The following is a 22,537-nucleotide window of genomic DNA, read 5'->3' as shown; positions in this document are numbered from 1 at the left end:
AACGGATATATTTGAGTAATTTTGGCAATTATGATAGATAAAAAATTGCTTTAAAAAACTGATTTAAAAATTGCTAAAAAAAGTTGTCTCAAATTAAGGAACTTTTATTTGGTCCGGTGACCGGACGTAGAGCTACGTTCGGCCGGTACTGAGATCGCGCCACGTACCATGCACAAAACCACGTATTTGTTGATTTTGCTAGGCAATAACGAGAAATACCATTATGTGAAGACAAATACCGAGCAATACCGAGTAATACCGAGCAATACAGAGCAATACTGAGTTTTTTTAAGAAAAACTCAGTATTACTCGGTATTGGTCTTCACATAGCGGTATTTCTCATTATTGTCAAGCAATACCTTGCAATACCGAGCAAATACCGAGTAACTCAGTGGTGACCGCACGTAGGTCCGGTCACCAGACATAATAATTGTTCCAAATTAAGGCTTCGTTTGAAACTACTTTTTTATTGCTTCTTAAAGCACCTTTGCAATACAAAAATTAAAATTTTCATTCTAAAAAATTGTTTTAAGAAACAGTAAGTCGTCCCAAATGAAACATGAATCTTAATATAAAGCCAACATTAAAAGTATTTTTTTGCGCTGATATCTTTGAATTAACGAGTTTAAATTTGGGCTTCACATGATCACATCCCTTCAGTGATCCTAATCTACGCGTCTCCATTTAAATTTAAAAATAATTAATAAATAAATCAAGTTGGGGTTTGTCGCAATATTGTCCTAACTTTTACTAAATTCGCAAAAACTTTTTCAAAATTGCAAATGTCAACAGCTGATGTAATCAAAACACGTTAACCTGTCGCCAGCATGATGTAGCTGCAAATATTAAATTTGATTACCTACTGAAGTCTGTCAAGTCGTCGTTAAAAAATTATTGGTGGATTCTCACGCTATATTTTGATATTTTCTTATCCACCCACCAACCTATCATAAAAAAATTAATATCAAAGAATTTTTGCATAAATTATATAATGATAAATTTAAAATTATTAACTGTGTTTTGAAATTAATGATTATTTGAGTGGCTGAAAAATATAAAATATAATATAATATAATATTAAAAAAATACAATGTATTTGAAATTATTAAGCATGTATAACACAATGTAAATACATATGAATCTATTTTTTTTATTTGAAACAAAATGAATATAGTATTATTGAAGGCTGAGAGATTCACGACGATAAAGTTATATGATTTTATGTATTTTTAGTATATGAAAATTCAATACACAAATAGAAGATGAAGTGACACCAGGTTTTATACATGAATAACACTAAAAAGGAAAAAAAATCATAGGAACTTGTGCAATTGAAAAGATTCTACTATTATTTGAATAGATTACAAAATTTGACTCACCATTCAATTCGAGGACAACGAGAATACAATGAATTGGAAAATGTACCAACCTTCAGATGGGTACTCTTGATTTAATAGAGAATGTTCCACAAATATTTGACGATGGTGGGAGACCCAATTAAAATCAACAAACCGATGGAAGTCCGGAGACCGTCGGCAATCAGGAAGAGATTCGGTGGCGACCAACGAATGTTCAGAAGTCCAACGACGATTGGTGATCGGGAAGATATCCAGTGGCCAACAGACGAGCAAAAGTCTAACAACAGTTGGTGGTCAGAAAGAGATCTGGCGGCAAGAGAACTCACAAGTTTTCTTCTTTCTTCCTCCCTCATGCGAAGAATTGGGTGTATATTTATAGTTTTTTTTTTAAGTGGTATGCCTAGTAAATATTGAGAAGATCAAGGGCATGTTGGGAATGTTCCATCGACCAGCTCATATTGTTCCCCTTGATCATGGAGAGCGCTTATGAAGCATTTAAATGCCTTAGAGATGTCATAATTGAGTGATTTTGGGCACATTTGATTCGTCTTGCCGAGCATCGATTCGACTACAAGCATGTCCTATTTCAGCTTGTGACATATTTTGGAACTTGGTTGAAAAGATGGAGCTTAGAATGGATAAAAAGTGAATGACAAAGAGAATTTGGAATTCACAAAAAATTTTACTCTGCATTTTGCTTCCATAAAACGAAACACTCAAACCCATATATTTATCCTCACTTTTCATCAAATCAAACAACTCCTTAGTGTAATTCAAACTTTTCATATGTAGTAGGAATTTCAATTAAGATTTCATTTAGAACAACTTTCTTACTGCTTTTTAAAACAGCTTTTAGTATAAAAATTAAAAATTTTATCTAAGCCATCCCAAATGAAGCCTAAATCTACTAACTTCTAAACACCCTATAACATTATTTATATTAGGATATCTTGATAAACTTGTTGAGTTTTCCTGCCCCAATGCCCACTGCTGATGCATCTGTATCAACTTTGAATGACTTGTCACAATATCCAACCTGGCTAAGATATCGACACAGAGTGACAGAGAACTAACTTTTCTTTGATAGAATAAAACAAGTGTTGATGTTCTCTTTTAATTGGAGACCTGTTTATACGAAAGCCTTGAATAAAACAATTACAGAAATTAGCAAGAGCAAGAAAGCCATGAATTTCCATGATTGATATGGAAGATGACTAAGGATTAGTTTGGGACAGCTTTATGAAGTGACACCAGGTTTTATGCATGAAAAACACTGAAAGGAAAAAAATCACAAGGATTTGCAGTTGAAAAGATTCTACTATTATTTGAATAGATTACATAATTTGACTCACCATTCAACTCGAGGATAGTGAGAATACAATGAATTGGAAAATGTACCAACCTTCAGATGGGTACTCTTGATGTAGATTGAATAATGGATAATGTTTTACAAATGTCTGGCAATGGTGGGAGACTCAATTACAATTAACAAACGGACGGATCTCCGAAGACAGTCGGCAATCAGGAAGAGATCTGGTGGTGACTAACGAATGTGCAGAAGTCTAACAACGATTGGTGGCTGGGAAGATATCCAGCGGCCAACGAACGAGCATAAGTCTAACAATAATTAGTGCTCGAAAAGAGATCCAACAACAAGAGAGCTCCCAAATTTTCTTCTTTCTTCATCCTCCCTCATGTGAAGAATGAGAGTTCTATTTATTATTTTTTTGAAATGGTATGCCTAGTAAATATTGAGAAGATCAAGGGCATGTTTGGAGTATTCCATCGAGCGGCTCATATTGATCCCCTTGATCATGGAGACTGGAGAGCATTTATCAAGCATTTAAATGTCTTAGAGATTTCATAATTGAGAGATTTTGTGCTTGTTTGATTCGTCTAATCAAGCACTCGATTCGATTATAAGCATGTCATATTTGGATATCATTTGGTTATTCAATTTATGCTTCGAAGCTTTCAAATAAGTTTTGTTCTTTTGATTTGGGCCCAATTGGGCTCAGATTGGATCGAATTTGGCATTGTTGGGTTCGTCTCCTTGAAATGTTTAATTTGATTATAAGCTTGCTAAAATCAGAGCTTGTACGAACCTGATTTTAATTTTTGAAGCTTCTGACTCTTATTTGCATCAAGATTTGTGCCCGACCAAGACTATTTTTTGTGACATTTCTATCAAGTATAAAACTCAATTGTTGTTGGCTATAGAGTGATGGCAATAGCCAGTAGCAAGGCAGGAATTGCTGGTCAATGAAGACAATGATTTTAGCTTGTGACATATTTTGGAATTAGGTTGAAAAAGATCTGAGTTTAGAATGAATAAAAAATGAATTACACAGCGAATTTTAAATTCACAAAAAAAAAAAAAATTACTCTACATTCTATTTTCATCAAACGAAACACTCAAATATGTAAAACTCTTGTATTTACCCTCACTTTTCATCAAATCAAACAACTCAGTGTAATGCAAATTTTTCATATATAGTAGGAGTTTCAACTAAGGTTTAATTTGGGACAGCTTTCTTACTGCTTCTTAAACAGCTTTTAGTAAAAAAAATTAAAAAGCAACTTTTTAATTAAAAAATTATTTTTTTTCTACTAAAAAGCTGCTTTAAGAAACAGTAAGAAAGCCGACCCAACGAAGCCTAAGATCGAATCGCTTGTGCTTTCTAAAGATCAGTTTGAAGCTTGAATCGAAAAGGAAATCCTACAAGTTGTTGTAAGGTTTTTTTTTTTTTCAACCGTTGCATTAGAATCTATGCCACAAACTCAGGTTTCTCGGGCATCACATTCAAGAAGATAATCATGGTAGTATCGCTGCAAGGTCTACACAAAAATCATAGCTAACAAAACTTGGGTCACAACTATCTGCAACAAATTTGGACAAGATTTATCATTAACCAAGATTGCACCATGATCACCTTTGATCATGTAGTACTCTTTACCATCACATATATAGATTTACAATGTTCATGATCAATGCATGTGGAGATCTATTTTGATGCTTTAGCTTTGCAATCTACATTTGTCAAAGAGCATTTCATATTAAAGTATACCCCTCAAATTATATTGCTTTTCTATAAATAATGAAAATTTTCTAACTAAGTCATGTCTTATAGGTTTTTTCTCTTGATACATCAATAAAAATCACCTTGATTGGATGTGAATCTTGATGCATATTTTAATTGAAAACTTTAAAAATTAAATTTGAGATCATCCAAACTCCTATCTTAGCAAACTTATAATCAAATTGAACGTTTCAGAAAGACAAACTTAATGCACCAAAATCAACCCAATTTGAGACCAAATGGACTAAAATCAAAGGCTTAAAGCATATTTGGAGGCTTTAGTGTGTTCATTAGGTGACCAAATGGTATCCAAATATAGTACGCTATTTGTTAACTCGAGCGGCTCAACGAGATGAATCCAATGAGCCCAAGATCACTTAATTCTAACATCATTAAGGAATTTAAATGTTCAATGAACGCTCAATGATCAAGGGAATCAATATGAGTTATTCAATGGTGCACTCTGAAATCGCTCGGGATTTTATCTATATTTACAGAGTGTGCAACTCTCAAAATATATAAAGAGTCCACTCTCTACACAAAGGTGCTGATAGGAAATACTTGAGTTCGCAGGTAACCCTAAGGGAATACTTGAGTTCGCAAGCAAACTATCATTAATCGGAGAAAAAACAGTGAGAAATAAGCAAAATCTAGGCGAAATCAACCCCAAAATGATAGATTGCAATAAGGGAAGCAAAGCAAAACAAATACGAAACAAGATACAATTGATCCTCAATTCGAGAGGAGGATCTTCTATCCCAAATCTCTAGACAAGAGAGTCTAGAGCCCAAACACCAAAAAACCCTAATTCCAATCAATCAAAACCTGAGAAAACTCCCAATCCCCCTCATCCTCTTGAATACAAATTATTTCCTAATCAATTTTCCCTCCCCAGCCTAAACTGCCCCCTCCATTTGAAATTCAAATCAAGAGGAGGAGTGGGGCCCGATTGTTTGGGCGGACACAGTAAATGAGGCGGAAGGAGTCCGCCTCCTATAAACAAGTGGAGCCGGGCCCCCTTGGGATACAAAAGAATATGCATAAACCAAATGAACTGAAAAAAAAAATCTAAACTAACAGTGAAAAAAGAAAACTATGTATGTCATCCAGCACCTCAAGCAATAAGTTTCTTAACCTTTCATGTAAACATGTAAAAATCACGTAATGAGCCTAAATCCCTCCAAATAACTAAAATCTTACAACTAAAATCAATGCAACAAGAAGAGAAATAGCTTGATGTAATCGTATAAGAAAATATATGAATCAATATATGTCATATATACAGTCACTTGTATCAATTAATCATTTTGTTCTTATTATACAATCAATTCTATTTAATCTTATTATTCAATCATTATTATCAGTCTATCAGTTATACAATAGTGTCAGTATATGTATTTCATAATAGTAAGCAGTATCAAAAATTAGTGTTCATAAGATTAATGTTAGTATATTATCAATATTAATAATCAGTATCAGAAATATGTATTAGTAATCAATTAGCAATATTCTATCAGATATTTAGATGATGGTGTCTTGCTTCTACACTTATAACTACCAATTAGTCCCCCCTAATGACTCTCAACCAGTATACTCCTATAACTTTCCTTAAATCATGTGAATCAATCACCCCTTACTCCTTACAACTCTTAATAACTCTTAATCGGTCTCTAGCTCCTTATAACTCCAATCCAAGGATTCCTGTTAGTGGACCTCATAGATCTTGAGGATATTAAATGTGGTTATAATTTCATATATATGATATCAATTAGTACATCATATTTGTACATTATTCACATTTCAGTAATTTCAGCTCAACCCACATTTCAGTACATATCACTCTTGTCAATCATTTCAACATTTACATTTCAGTTCAATATTATCATGTCAAATGCAACTCAAATAATCGTACATCACTTTCAGATCATTTTTAATATTCATTATTCCTGCTCATTTTACCCAGAAATTTCTATACACATATTTAACTAGTAAAAATATAATAAAATCACATCCAATTATTTAAAATGATCAAATTTATAACATATCAAAATTTACATAGTGCAAACTTATAAATCATGAGATAATGCATATTTGACAAATTTATAAGAGATAAAATCCATAGAAATCTAAATCATCAAAAATAGAAATAATATAATAGTTACTTATGATGAATGGAGCACTTTTTTAACAGGGAGGATAGACAAAATATATATTGTTAGTGATCTAGTGCCGCAGCGTTGCATGTTGAATCTAGAATTACTATAAAATAGAGGCTCAAATGATGTAGGTTATCTTTAGCGTCGCTATGCTCTCACACCTAGCGTCGTATCATATCAATGGTGTTACATTATCATATAAGTCTAACTACTTATCATTCATGTTCCTGATGTCATTCAATCAATTACAATCACTGTTGTCAATTACTAGTTAGCATTATTCAATCAATCTTATCTATCATATATTATCTTTCTCCTCTATCATATCATATTAGTTAGTAGTTGCCAGTCTTATCCATCTTATCGATACATGTATATGTATCATATAAGAACATTGGACTCTTCCAACGTCAAACATGTAATGTACTCTATATGATGTATATTTGTTATATTGTGCCAATGCCTTCCTTTGTTGAAGAGCATTTGTTGTAACCAACAACAAATACTAGCAGAATAATTTCAAGTGCGTGAGGTCCCATAGTTTTTCCTCTTTTTAAAATTTTTCATGTAAAAAGTCTAGTGTCCCTTATGATTTTTGTACCCCTCTCTCATTTATTTGTATGTGTGATGGATCTTCGTATAAAACTAAGACGTTAAATTCACCATCTCTCTACCGCCGCAAAAGACATAAACCCTGAATTTTTGTGTACATACCATTGCCTCACTTTATATTTGACAAATTTTATGTGTTTTGTCTTAAATAGGCAAAGCAATGAAGATTTACTCTCAATGAACTCGATGTATCGCATGCAACAATTATCAAAACAGTCGTCATACGTTCTGATAAATTTGACAGAATTCCAAATATTTTTCTTGCAGAAAATAATAAAGTATTTTAAGATTTAGAATAGCTTTATTTTTAAACATTTTCATAATCTGTACAGTTAAAAAAGCATTCAATATGTAATTTAATATTGCTTAATATTATTATGAGTTAAGCATTCTCTTCTTAATATCTCACACTGTGGAGCTCTCGCTTGCCGACACCCTCCAATGATGAATGTTAAATGCAACGACAGCGAAATACCTAAATAATTTTGGTTTTATATTCGGATTTTGATTCGATTTTAATTAGAGTCGAACTTTTTTTTTTTCTATTTGCTCAGTTTTGACTGATTTCGGGTGTTTCATATTGAAGAAGTTAGGGTGAATTTCATATGTTTTTAAATAAAACTTTATTGAATTATTTAGTAGTTTGCAATGTTCTAATATAATTCAATCGTAAAATTTATTACTTTTAGTTATACATTAATTTTGTATGAAGATTCAACATTCATGAAAATTAAAAAAAATGGTTGAAGGTGACATCAATATTTTTACATGAAAATTTTGAAAAAGGTCAAATTAAAAAAACTCGCATAATTGGAACAGTCAATTATTAAAACAAGGTTAAATACGTATGTTCTTCCCTTCAATTAGATTCGATAGAATTACAAAGTATAGAATATTAGCATGACTTCCTGTGGATGGGTGACTAGTGAAGGATAGTGAAAGTTGAGAAATGCTAATTGGGTGGCGATCGTTAGATGATAACAATCGAGCAATGATGGTTGGTCAATAATGATCAGATATCGATAGTGTCGTAAAGATGGTTGGGCGACTGGGGTTGATTCACATGGCGATGAGATTGCTAACCGTGGTTGTTGATGTAGATCATTGGATAGAGCTCTAGAACTTTTTAGAACCCTTTAAATTCAGCTCAAGATCCATCTCATATTGAGAATGAGAGTCTAGGTATAATTTTGTTAGATGATAGTATGGGTTGATGACCTATAGTGGAAGGCCAGTAGGAGATGAATCTTGAAGCCCAGTGGGACCAGTGGCTAACCAAAAAATTAACATATCAAGAACTTTGTTTTCTTTTATAAAAAATATATTAATTGATTTAAATTAAAACTTAAATTATGGTTGGGCTGATGGTTTTAATTTTAATATAAATATTAGTTTGCCTTGTAATTAATTAGTTTTAATTTTAATATAAATATTATTTTTGTTTTATATTAATTCGTTTTCCGTTATTCTTTAAATATAAAGAAGTATGATTTTAAGCAGCTTTTCATCATTGGCCTGATGGTTGGGGCGTGACAGGCGGCCCGCATTGCGCGCTGCCTGATCGGCTCCAGGATTATTCCGACGAATTTTTCGTAAAAAATTTACCGGAAATATTTCCAACGAATTATTTAACGCCGGAAGAGCTTTTCCGATGCACGTTATACCGTCGGATTAATTTTCGCCGGAAATCCGCCGAAAATACTTATTTCCGACGGATTTTAGCCATTTTTTCGACAAAAATGAATGCCATAAAACAACGTTGTTCCTGTAGTGCTCCTACCGCCACAACATTCAATTAAGCGTATATGCTTATAACAAAATTAATGGGAATTGGTGGAATATTAAATGTGTGTGTGTGTGTGTGTGAGAGAGAGAGAGAGAGAGAGAGAGAGAGAGAGAGAGAGAGAGGGGGAAGGGTAGGCCTATTAGTAGGAATGGATGGTGATACATGACAAACAAAAAACCAATTTAATGGGAGTGTTTGATTTTTGTTATAATATTTGCAGACATGTCATTCTAAAAATCTATAAATAAGTTTTGACTCTTTACATAAAGAGAACTCTGAACTTGAGATTTAGAAGAGCTTAAAGACTTAAATCTTCAAACTCCACCCGAGTACCATCATCATATCACCAATTTTAGATCACCATCGGTAGACCCCTGCATGAACGCTGCCATCAGACAATCATTACTCAACCTTTGCTATCAAACAACCATTATTGGACCACTTAAGTTGGACTGCTCCTATAACCAAACCATTGCCATTAATCGACCACTACTAAACCACCTTTTTCATATTGTCATCAGTTCACCACAATTGTTCAACTACTCCGGTCACTAGACTGCCGCCGCATGACTATCATCGCCAAACTACCAGTGTCATTGAGTTGTTGTCTTTCAGCCATATTAATCAAACAGTTGTCACACAATCATCTTCGCTAAACCACCAAAATTGTTTTTATTAAGCATGCAAGATTTGAAGATGATTGCTGCTCTTCAGATGCTTGATTTAGATTTTGTTTGAGACAATTTTCATTTTTTTTTCTAAAGCAGTTTTCTAGTATAAAATTTATAGTTAAAAAAATTAATATTAAAAAGATGCTTTAGAAAGTAGTAAGAAAGTTGTCCTAAGCGAAGCCTTAAGCTTATTTAGATTAAGATAAAAAAAAACTTTTGATGTCATTGGCTCTCTCTCATTTAGATGTTTAATTCTACTATAATAAGTTTAACGAAATTGGTTTCATTAGTCTTGAATTTAATTTCAAAAGTTTCTAATTAAAATATTACATGTAAATTCATGTTTGATCAAGTAGATTATATGATTAAATGATTTTATGATCAAATGGAGAGAGGATTAGTGGAATTATAGTGATAATTTCCCAATCTTATATTTTTCTTTTTATATTTTCTAATTATCAGTTTATGGAAACTTTTATAAATCTCAACTAATTTAATTAATATAAATATTAAAAATTAGGAAAATTTACAACTAAATTTTTTATAGATTTACATATTTAACAACTAAATTTTTTAGCTTTTTAAACATCACTTTAATGTTTAAATCACATTAAAATATGTATTTTATTTTAAATAAATTATTAGTAGTATTATTTTTATGTAATTTAAAATTTTATTACGTATGTAAATACCTTTTAAATTATTATTAAATTTTTGCGATGAAAGCCTGAAATCTTCACCTATATCTTTTCTACTTAGAAAAAGAAAAGGTAGCGCATCTGAATTTAGTAAGATTGGACTATTTGAAAACCCTTCTATAATTTCACTTGGAATCGCTATTACTGTTTTTTTAAATAAATTTTTAATATAAAAAATTATTTTCTTTAATTAAAAAGTTGTTTTAAGAAACAATAAAAAAGTCGTTCCAAACTAAGTCTAAGGCTTCGTTTGGGACGGCTTTTTCATTGCTTTCTAAAACGGAGTTTTAGTACAAAAATAAAAAAATTTATACTAAGACTCCGTTTTAGAAAGCAATAAAAAAAACATCCCAAACGAAATCTAAGTCCACGTTATTATTTATTAAATAATAATAAATAATGAGATTTGATGCTATCTTCTAAAACAGTAATTTTTTAACTGTACTAATTATAATTAAATGTGATATCAGCTAATTTAGGCTTTGTTTGGGACGGCTTTTTTACCGCTTTTTAAAGCAGCTTGTTAATACAAAAATTAAAATTTTTGTATTAACAATCTGGTTTAAGTAGTAAGAGAGTCATCCCAAATAAATTTTTAATTAATGGAAATCTTAGAAATTATTGTTAAAAGATTATGTTCTAAAATCTTTATTCAAATTATTGATTTGTGCAGTCTTGATTAATTTATGTTAAGAATAATCCCATAAATACCCTTTAAATTATGCATAAGGGTTTGCCATTATATTGTCAATGACCTCTCAACGATGTGTATTATTGTCCTATTCCTTGTATCTCAATTAGGGCTAAGGCTTCAATTGCGATAATTTTCTTAATGTTTTTTAACAAAAATATTTTTAGTAAAAAAAAAATGAATTGAAATTAAAAAAAAAAAACTTATAGATCTAAAAAACTTCAAAGCTTCACTCAACATTCAACATCAAAGATCACTACTAGCAACTATTGTGGCCCTATCATAACATACGTCACCTTGCAACCATCGACAACTAGCTATGATTTTTCAACAACAAAATTCTGATTGCAGTCTCCGAACTACCATTGCTTGACTACCAACGCCCATCAACTTTATTACCCTTATTTTCATCAACAATATTGACATATATCATTTCCTGAAAAGACGATGCATGTCGTTTACATGATCATTGACGCTCTCCAACTTTATAACCCTTCGTTGTCGATGATATTGACACACAACATCGCATATGAAGCTGACGCACTCCATCAATACTAACACCGACATTCGTTAACTCCATCTCCATTAAAATCAATGCATATCATCACAAAGACGACTAATGCAAACGATTAACATCAATGTCAACACAAGTCATCATCAAAAAATTGACACATGCCATCGAAACAAATAGCAATGCCCGCTATTTCATCGCTCGTCACCCCTAACAACGTTGATGCATCTCATTGCTAACATTAGGGGTGTCAATTCCGGGTCAATGGTCGGGTTTGGGTCGAACCCGGAACTAACCCGGGTTCAAACGAGTCGACTCTAACCCGACCTGGGAAGGTAAACGGGTCGGAAATGCGAACCCGGACCAGACCCGATGGGTTGCCGGGTTGACCCGACCCGGGCATGCCTTTAGAGATTAATACGCTCAAAGAATTATTTTAATTGAGTCATGCCGTGTAGTTTTTCCCTTTTGAGTTTCATATAAGAAAAAAATTATATCTTTTATGAGCAGCATTCAACTTATCTATATTTATTTTTATGCTTTACTAAATGGAGATTCTCACCTATATATTATTATAACAAATTTTATTATTATAATAAAAATTTTAAAAATGTAGTTCTAATTGCCAGCACATTTTTATGCTGGAAATATCAAATTAGATTATGACAATTTGGTTTATTTGTACTGATGGTGACAAAAAATTACGGTTATTTTCTTCTTTTTCTGTGGATAAATTCGTATTGGATTTATCACCAAAAGAAGAGAAAATAGGTGGATCATTCCACTATAGAATAAGCATATTTATGAAAGAATATTTTTGTGCTAAATATTCTAACCGAAAAAGGTATTACGATGGAATTTAAAATTTGTTAATTTATTATGATATGATTACAAAATATAATTTTTTTTATATTTAAAACTTAGATTGACCATTTGATATTGAAAATATTTTAAATTGTAATTTATTCATAACCAAATTTAACCAACTAAAATTTAGTTTGATTCATTTATTTTAGAAAATAATTTGGTCAATTTATTATATTAACTTCTATTAAAATATAGAAATTATAGTTTACATTAACTTTATTTTTTTCTCTATTTTTATTTTTAATTCCTTTAAATATATTTGTTTAATATATCTCCACCTATTTTTTTAAAAATTATTTTTCAAAATTTATTGTAGCAAGTCGCCCGTTTAAAGAGTAACTTACGGTAGTATTTTTTTAAATAAGTCGTCATCAATTTGGCGACTAGCACTACTCAAGAAGTCTGAGTCAACATAAGTCTCTCATTAGCTAGGCGACATTACTTGCTTTTAAATTTATTTTTTTCAATACTTAATTACATTATTAAAATTTTTATAATCCCTAAATTAAAAAATTTCTCTTTTTTTAAATAATTATAGAAAGCAGTTTTCTAGTTTAAAATTTTCTTGAAAGCGATAAAAAACAGTGACTAAATAGAAATTGTGGTTGTGATCTAAAAAGCAAAAAAATTATAAAGTTGACCCAAACGAAGTTTAGGACTTCATTTTGGAAAGTTTTCTTTTTGCTTTCAAAAGCAGATTTGTAGTAAAAAAAAAAATTTAAAATAAATTTTTGTATACTAAAAAGCTATTATAAAAAATGGTAAACAATTTGTCCCAAACATATATAACCTAATTCAAATTAGAAAATACAAGCAGTGAATTTAAAATTATTTCCATTAAATTCTAAGATTTTGAGCCAGTTGAATTTGATTTATAAAACCAATAATAATAAAAAATCAAGATGACACCCACAGGATGGCCTTGAGATTGGTTTATAAATATAAACCGAAAATCAAATTGGCACTGACCGACACAAAGCAGTTGGTTTTTATTTTAGAACAGCTTAATTTTGTTTTTCTCTATTAATATTTGGTTCACTTTCAAAGTCAAATTGAAATAAAAAAGAACCCTCACACTTGAAACAAAATATTTAAATATATTGGAAAAGGCTTTCAAATTTTGTGAGAGAGCTTTCCCATGGTAACAATATTGAAAAGCTAGAAGAATTTGGATGGATTTTATTATTATTATTATTATTATTATTATTATAAATAGCAACAAACCATCATTTATCCTGTCAAAACTTTGCACACCATCAAGATCTTATCGCAACTTCTTTATCATCAAGTTTTGCATGCCACTCTTCTCAATTTTCCCTAAAGTTTGAAGGAGACTTTTCTATCAAACAACAAGCCCGGTGCATTCCTCCACTTCAACCATCCAACTTGAATTATACTAATAATATCCCATCTATTTCACCATCACTCTAAACAATAGACCTAAGATATCAAAAACGTGTACTCTTATTAATGACTTGATCAGCCAAAGTCACAGTCCCCCACTAGATCTATATTACTAAAATTACACTCCATATATTCAATCTTAGATCTACTCAAACGAAAGTCTTTAGACTCTGAGGTTGATCTCCATAATTCAAGTTTACCTTCAACTCTCTTTCTAGTCTTATCAACAAAAAACATACACCAGTACAACCTATTGCAAATGTCAGTATTAAACATGTTTTATAGTTGTCAAATTTTGAATAAAATATATTAAATATAGCACAAAGATATTCCTCAGCAAAGCAAATATTGAATAATTAGTTAAATATAATTTATAGAAGCCAATTTTTTTAGATTAATATAATATATGATTAAACAATCAAAATTATATTTATACTCATCTCACATAAATATGATGACTACAAAACTCATCTTAATCAAATGTGTTAAAATATATTCAATATAGGGTCAAAGCTAATAATCATGAAATTTTTTTAAAATTGATTTGAAACATTAATGCTAACAACAGATTATTCTACATTAATGCTAACAATAGTGTTGTGCTCTGCATCTACATATATTTTTTACTTGCAACAGATAAAAATTAACTGTATCAAAGTGCAGCAACAATCAAAAGTACTCTTCAACAATAATTCACACATTTTGGATGATGATTGTAAAGATTAAACATGGATGGAACGTATAGTTTAGCACATTCAAACTATCTAAGTGATAAGAAAGAAAAAAATTGCTTTGGCAAATATTTGATTTTCAATAGTCTTTTCCTTGAAAAACTCAAAAGGTACAGAACTAATAAACCAAGGACTTCATAGACCTACAATGGCGATTCTCATAGCAAATAAAAACGTGAATCTAGGAAAAGAAAAGTATGAGATTTTCAGCATGAACGATAAAGATTAAAGAGCACCTCATATGAGTTCCCAGTAAGCAACTATTGTTTAACTTCTTCAGTTTAGCATTTCAATAAATTCATTGATGTGTTCTTCACGGTTGCCAGAATCACCTCCATTTTTGTATGGCTTTTTCTTCATCGTAGGAAATCTCTCTGGCCGTTTAAGTTTGAATGGCCATAGAAAGCTAGCCACTGTTTTGAAATGTGGGCCAACTGTGGCGATTTGATGAACAATATCTTCAATACAGATGATACCATACTTCCCAAGCGCCTACACTCAGAAGAATAAAATGATATACATCACATATAGTAAATCCAATAATGACATGACATAAAGAAGGTAGTCAAATGTAGGGTTTTGTTAATTTGCCCAACAGATTAATGAACGGTTGAAATTTAGATTAATATTTTGGCTCGGATTGAAATTAATGAGAATATTTAATCACTTAATTTCCAACCATTACTTGCATGATTTGCAATTAGTTATCAACTATGGAAGTTAGAGCTATTATTATTATATTGTTATCATGTTAATATTATCATATATAGTTAAACCTTTATTAGAAATTTGAGGTTTGATTATCATAATATAACCACATTATTGAAGATATTCTCCTTTATTATATTTCCTTATTGTTTTATTTTCTTGCCTTTATATAATCATGTTATTACTAACTTTATATATTATTCAAATCAAGATATATTCACAAGGATTCTTTTTTTTTTTTGGACATTTAGTCCAATTAAGGCAGACTCACACACACATCGCATACACAAGACTCAAACCCAAGACCTCTAAGTCGGTAGCCTAAGCTCCCAACCAACATAATAAGATGAGTTGTGTAAAATTCACGAAGATTCCATTCGCCCTCATCCATTACAAAGCCTATTTGATTCATTGCCTTCATACCCACCCAAAGCCTCTTCGAATCTTCGATCAACAAACTGCACATATTATTTTGCTCTCACACTTCACTCAACCCTTTGCTTTGATACTGCTTTTTGATTCAATTGCTCGAAAACACCGACCCATTTCGAACAATCACATGAATCCCTTCGCTCACCATCTCTCGTGCCGCAGTTTGTGGCCGCTCGTTCACCTCTGCAACCACTGTCACACAATTATGCTCACTTGCATTGCCTCTTGGACATGGTTCTTTCGCTTTCCTACTCACAAGAACCTCTTCACCCACACCTAATCATTGTAATTTGCCTTACCAACCTCCCCTCCCACTACTACTACTCTCACTAACTTGGATATTCATCACTCCGCTCACTTCTTCACTCATATCTCATCGTGAAGATCCTATGAGAATTTAGTCTATTGTGATGATTTTGTAACCTTCGATCTCAATAAAAGTTGGCTTAGCATCAATATCTAGGTTATTCTCAATTTTCCAGAGAACATCTTATTCTATCGTCCAGCGAAGGTGTAAGAGATTCCATGGATCACTATATAATAAGTTTGGAGGAAAACATGCAGGAAGTGAGGAATGTGAATCTCAAAAGTTATCTCCAGAAACTACTAGGGAGGCACATAGATGTATCTGCATATATATCGAAGGTTTTACAATGAGACCACGAGGGAAGAATAGGGCAATCTTTGTGGCCAAGTAGCATCTTAGTGCCCTGAAGAGGATAAGCCCGAGCCATAGAGCAGGACTCGAGGATAGTGGCTGCAATAATGGTGGGAATCCCAAATGGCCGATTATGCTTCTTAGCATTGTGAGCTCTCATACTCTAGTGGACAGTGGCACAATAGAGTTGAGCCCAACCAATGTTGGAGTCAGAAAGATGATATATAGAAGGCCGGTTTTGCAAGTTTGTGAAGATCGACAGATGAAATCTACATTTCGTACAAATCTCGAGAAGGTCCAATAGTCCCAAGCAATTGGTCGCAACATGGTCGATGCTCTCGTCGGTCTGGCAGCCTATTGGGCATCAAATAGCAGTAGTCATCACCTTCAATGAAGCCAAACATTAGTATGGCATTTCAAAAGAGACACCACTCTTGTCTCTGGGGAGGAGCCACAATTCTCAAAGCCAGGGAAATCGTTCAGCAGAACTTGGGAACATTGTGTCATGAGCAATAGCAGTAATAGTATTGCCTAGGGTGCAAACGAGTCGAGTCAAGCTCGAACCAGAAGGTGTTCGACTGTCGAGCTCGAGCCAGAAGGTGTTCAAGTCGAGCTCGACTATCAAATGCCAAGCTCGAGCTTGAGCTCGAACTCGAGTTGAGCTCAAAATCCGAGCACGAACTCGACTCGTCTTCATGTAGAGCGGCTCGTCGAGCTGAATTATTTGCTAATTGTATTAAGTTTACTTAGTCGAATTATTTTCTTCCCCTTTACACAATGAGAATAAGCCACATAGCCAAACCAATGAAATCCTAGTGTTTGTAACTACATCTCCAAGAAACTCTCCCCCAATTCTCTCTCCTCTCACCAACTACAAGCTTCATCACCACAATAGAAAGAACGTGAGAATGGCAGCTCCCTCTTCCCATCTCATCAAAACACCCCATGTCACATACGCCTATAAAATCACAAATTAAAAAACAAAACTCAAGTGATTGTTATCAGTAAGAATAATTATTTTTGTATTCAATGAATTATCTTTTTACTATCCCGGCTATGTAAGCAACAAAATTTAATACATGAATATGGGAATACAACACATATAATCATTAAAAAAATGAAAGAAAAAGTAAAGTACATAAATATTCAAAATTAACAGTGCTTGAAAAAAGATTCAACCCACTAATATCCACTGCAACTACTATAAAGCACACAAAAACAACAACCACCAGATCATTGTGCTCACCAAACTTGAAAATCTTCAACAAGTTAATGCTTTAACCTTCCACTTCTCACATAGAAAAATATAACAACGGAAAATTCTTACACACTGTCTATAGATTAAATGTCATTTAAAAGATAGTCTGTCATTAAAAGATGATTCAACAATAACAAATAACCTGATCCAAACCAAAAATAACCATCAATAGTATCCTAAGAAACCATTATTGAGTCTTAAAATTAATCTAAAAGTTATGAACCATTATTACTAGTACTAAAATTTTTGTTCCAAGAAGCGACACACTACTTCCCTACATTCCTTGCCATACCGAAACATATAACCCACCTCCCATCACTCAGCAGTCAGCACCCACCACCCAACAAAAAACAATTCATTCACTTATCATTAAAAAAAAAAAAGCAATTCATTCACTTATCATAAAAAAAGCAATTCATTCGCTCTTTAAATCTCACTATTCTTTCACTCATTTCTGATTTAGATATTCATTTTCTAAACTGCAAGATCCTACAAGATAGTGATGGTACTTGATTTTCCAAAAAAAAAACATCCTACAACACAAATAAATTGCGATGGAGAAACTAATTATAAGAGGTGATCTCGGCGCATTATACATATTTAAAATGATAAGTGAATTCACTATGTCAATGACCTTGCTCTATTTTTTTTTAGTTGATTAAAATCAATTATATAAAAAAAAAATCTAAAAACTAGAGAAGGTGAGTAAAACAGTAAATATGTACCTGTTCGATAACATTGTTGTCAGTGAGAGGCACTGGTTGTTTGTCTATCATTCCGCAACCCTTTTTATAAACTAGCTCTCTCACGTTTTTCAAATTAGGATAGCTGTATAAAATGAAATCCAATGGATATATGTCCTTAATCTTTGTAAAAACAAGCTAAATTCATCAAGAAATCCTTCAACAAGAAATATAGGAGAAATTTCTTCTGATTACCCATAAGTAATAAATGGTTCAACACTAGTTAACATTCTGAGTACCGAATCATTGGCTCTTAAAAATACACCACTAAGGATATGTCTCAATCTCAACCTTCTCAAAACTTTTCCAGTTTGTGGACTCATATCATTCTTTCTGCAAATAAAGCAAAGAGAACATAGAATTACTCAATAGTGCATAAAACCAAAACCCACAGCATGAGAAAAATATTAATTATAATAATTATGTATGATATATGAGTAAAACAAACCCTCGTGTGCGGATAACAAAGAGTAAATTAGACTTCAAGTCAATTGCTGGCAATTTCCTCAATTTCAATAATCTTCGTCTTGCTCGAACCCGATCCAACTCCTACAAAATATTTAGTTAAATATAATAGAAAAAGAATCTTATGTAGCTAAACTAAAGCATAGAAAATAACCCTCGCCAACGGTTAACGTTACAAATGGAAAGTTTGCCATAGAAATGAAAAAAAAAAGTTTCGCATTGATAACTCATATGAGTTAATTTCAAATTAGGTTAGCAATTAATCAATATTGTTTTGTTGCATGATCCCATCGAGCATTGGCTGCATAAAGCCATTTCATGGTCAAACTATACAATAAAAGAATCATCAGTGTTCTTTTTCTTCAACCTACAATCTCATTATATTGATCAACTTACTCAACAAGAGCTTACTACAACCACTATCACAAAAAAAAAATCCTTAAAAGTTAGAAGCTATTAATTCACTTAAGGAAAATAGCACATTGGCCATATATTGATCAACTTACTCAACAAGAGCTTACTACAACCACTATCACCAAAAAAAAAAATCCTTAAAAGTTAGAAGCTATTAATTCACTTAAGGAAAATAGCACATTGGCCATATAGACCACATGGCCAATCCATCTGAACAAAGTAGATAAAATTATAATAAATTTTTGAAAATCAAATACTAATATGAAAATATATATATATATATATATATGAAAATTATAACTACAAAACACTAAAATGAAAAATATGATAGCACAATGTGCACGTAACAAATAAGAAGACATTTTGAAACGTCATCTGACCATTGGCAATAAGAACTTTTACCTTGTCACGGTACTCTTTCACAAACTGCTCAGGACGTTTGATGGCAAATTTTTTGTTCTCAGCGTATCGTCTCTTTTTTGCATCAACCCGTTCCCTCTTCTTTATAGCCCACTCTTCATTAACTTTTCTTTTCCTCAACACGGTTTCATGGACATAGTTAAGGGGCTTCGCATCCTCATCCACCATGACCATCTAAACTAGAGTTACTTTTCTGAACTACAAATAAACAAAAACATACTATTATTTCAAGAAAAATATGAAACTTCAAAAGTTCAAGAAATAAACTTCATGGTGGAGAAAAGCTCATAATATTCAAAAATAGTTTACAAAACTAAGTTATGTCAAATCCTTAGACATAGGGAAAGATTCATTTTTTGGTGCAAAATTACAATTATTATTAAGACGCCAAAGATATTAAATGCCAATTTTATTTATCAAATATTGTGTTTGGCTCATTATTAATGCTTTAAAAGATGTCAAGATTATATAGTTTGTTACCCATTTGTTTGACCATTATCTCTTATATTACAAAAAATTTCCATAAGGTTACCCCATGTAATTGATCTACATATGAGATATCTGAATTTTGTTTCAGGAACTTACAAAAGCTCAAAGACAATTGAAACCCATGAAATAAAGATGGATTTTGGAGTTTGGTCTTTCCATTCATATTTTAAGTACTACAACAACAACACGCCTTTATCCCACTATATGGGGTTGACTACATGAATCATTTTTCTCCATTGTCCTATTAAGAGTCAATTTTTTATTAAAATTTAATAAAAGAATGTCAATTTTAATACTTTCTAACCAAGTCTTTTTAAGTCTATCTCTACCTTTCTTAACATAATTCTACGTTTTATGTGACCAAATCATCTAAGGCGGCTCTCTCTAATCTTATTTGCTACAAGAGCTACTCCAACTTCCACATATATACTCATTTGGCATTTTGTCTCTGAGTGTAAAACCACTCATCTACCTAAGCATCCTCATCTCTACCTGTGATATTTTGGAAGTATATAGTAAAATTAATTATTTTATATTGTCTAAGCATAATCAAAATCTATTCAAAGTTCTAAAAATGAAAAAAGACCAGTAAGAAGCTAAATTTTGGTAGCAGGATTTAAGCAGAAATTAACCTAAGAGGTTAATTGGAAACAGGATTTATGCTAAATGCTGCCAAACGGGATTTGAGAACATCTTAAATCTCAGGGTGGAATAAATCCTCCGTCGCCGAAGAAGCGCGCGAAAGAAGAGAAAGATTGTTACCTTCACAGCGAGCGAGCTCCCCTCGTTACTCCCGATCCAACAGGAAGAAGGTCGTCGAAATGTCGTGACTTCCGATCTGACAGGAAGTGAACGTCGTCGAAGGAGCCAAGAAGCGACTTGTCGCAGAGAAGTCGAACAGAAGAAAGGAGCCGAAGAAGCGACTCTCGAAACAACGAAGTCGAATCACGAAATAAAAGGGAAAAGGAAACCCTATATGCCTCCTAAGGAGCTGTTTGGTATCAGATTTATCGTGGGATTTAAGTCGGATTTAACGGGATTTAGCCGAAGAAGCGCGCGAAAGGGAGAAAGTTACCTTCACAGCCAGGGAGCTCCCGTTCTTGCTTCCGATCAAAATGTTGTAACTTCCGATCCGACCGGAAGGTAAAGTCGTAGAAGGAGCGAAGTCGAATAGCCACGAAGGAGCCGAAGAAGCGACGCGGGCAAAATCTATACACCTTCTGCAAAGCAACGAAAAGAGAAGATGAAATGTAAACCCTAGACGCCTCTAAGTTATTATTGATTAACTTAATTAATATAATGTAAATTATTAATAATTATGTAAATTAATTAAATAATTAATTGTATAATTAGTTCATACATTTATTATCTAATTTAACTTAATTGTATAATTAGTAATTAAATAATAATATAATTAGATTAATTAATATAACTTAAAATATAATTATGTAAATTATAATTAAATAATTAGTTAATAATATAATACTTAAATAAATAAATATTTAATTATTAGTATAATGGGTTATTAAAATTTATTAAAATAAGAATTAATTAAATAATTAATAATAAAAGTAGTAATTAAATAATTTATTATTTCAAATAATAATTAAATAATTAATTGTATATTTATAAGTATAGTTACTAATCAAATATTTATTAGAATAACACTTACATAAGTAATTAAATAATTAATATTATAATTAATAATTTAGTCATTTATTAAATAATTTGATATTAAATTAACTTCTAATTATATTATGTATAAATATAACTAAATGATGATAATTAAAATTACAACTAATAATTAACTAGATTTTAAGACAAATAAAATTTGATTTTTAAAGAACTAACAATTTTAATCTTAAATTACATTCTCAAACAATTTCACATAATTTTTTAAAATTAAAAAAAAAATTTGTCAAAAAAATTTCATGATTTAACACCCATAGATTTAGTAAATCAGTTAAATTCCTCTAAGAGCTGTTTGATTTGCTGGAAAAAAAAAGTAAAATATTTCAAATATAAGGGTTTAGAGAGAATATCTTATTTGATTTTTCTAAATATTATGGAAAAAAATTAATGAATTTCTCATATTTTTAAAATTGGTGACTTTTTGAACTATTACATTTTGAATTCATTTAATTATTAATACTTTAATCTTAGTTATGAACTTATGCTATCAGAATTAGATTTTTAAATCATTAGTTTGATCATTCTAGTTAATTTTTAAATGATTAACTTAAATGAATATTATTCAGGATTTAAATCAAAATATTAACATTTAATTATCCTGAAGATAGCTCAAAATATCATAACGTAACTGTAGTTAGAGAACAGATATCTACAGTAGAAATAAATTCAGAAACAAGCAAATATTAGACATCA

General features: G+C 31.5%; 1 protein-coding gene across 5 annotated transcripts; it reads right to left on the bottom strand.

The window, feature by feature from the left end:
• Window positions 1–14,534: 14,534 nt before the first annotated feature.
• LOC110098269 (60S ribosomal protein L7-2-like) lies at window positions 14,535–21,400 on the bottom strand. 5 transcript variants are annotated; one of them, XM_020825034.2, is made up of 7 exons: window positions 21,228–21,400; window positions 20,915–21,135; window positions 19,646–19,861; window positions 18,813–18,913; window positions 18,560–18,697; window positions 18,347–18,449; window positions 14,535–15,057 (listed from the first exon to the last, which is right to left on the bottom strand). In XM_020825034.2, exons 3-7 carry the CDS (start codon window positions 19,835–19,837, stop codon window positions 14,842–14,844), a joined length of 750 nt encoding a protein of 249 aa, XP_020680693.1. In that variant the 5' UTR covers window positions 19,838–19,861; window positions 20,915–21,135; window positions 21,228–21,400; the 3' UTR covers window positions 14,535–14,841. The 5 variants fall into 5 exon arrangements, with proteins under 5 accessions (XP_020680693.1, XP_020680695.1, XP_028549119.1 ...); XM_020825036.2 differs by having other exon boundaries at window positions 19,646–19,856; XM_028693286.1 differs by having other exon boundaries at window positions 20,915–21,124.
• Window positions 21,401–22,537: the final 1,137 nt, after the last annotated feature.

This window comes from Dendrobium catenatum, unplaced genomic scaffold (genome assembly GCF_001605985.2).
Source record: "Dendrobium catenatum unplaced genomic scaffold, ASM160598v2 fragScaff_scaffold_249, whole genome shotgun sequence".
Classification (NCBI taxonomy): domain Eukaryota; kingdom Viridiplantae; phylum Streptophyta; class Magnoliopsida; order Asparagales; family Orchidaceae; genus Dendrobium; species Dendrobium catenatum.
The sequence above is the reverse complement of the archived record's forward strand: the minus strand, read 5'-3'. Positions and strand labels throughout refer to the sequence as shown.

What these genes read in the sequence shown, in the direction of transcription:
- LOC110098269 (XM_020825034.2), bottom strand. Translation starts at nt 19,837, where the DNA reads ATGGTCATGGTGGATGAGGATGCGAAGCCCCTTAACTATGTCCATGAA. An exon ending in TTTGTTATCCGCACACGAGG is followed by an intron (nt 18,698 to 18,812) that starts GTTTGTTTTACT and finishes CTTTATTTGCAG; the next exon opens with AAAGAATGATATGAGTCCAC. An exon ending in ACAACAATGTTATCGAACAG is followed by an intron (nt 15,058 to 18,346) that starts GTACATATTTAC and finishes TTCTGAGTGTAG; the next exon opens with GCGCTTGGGAAGTATGGTAT.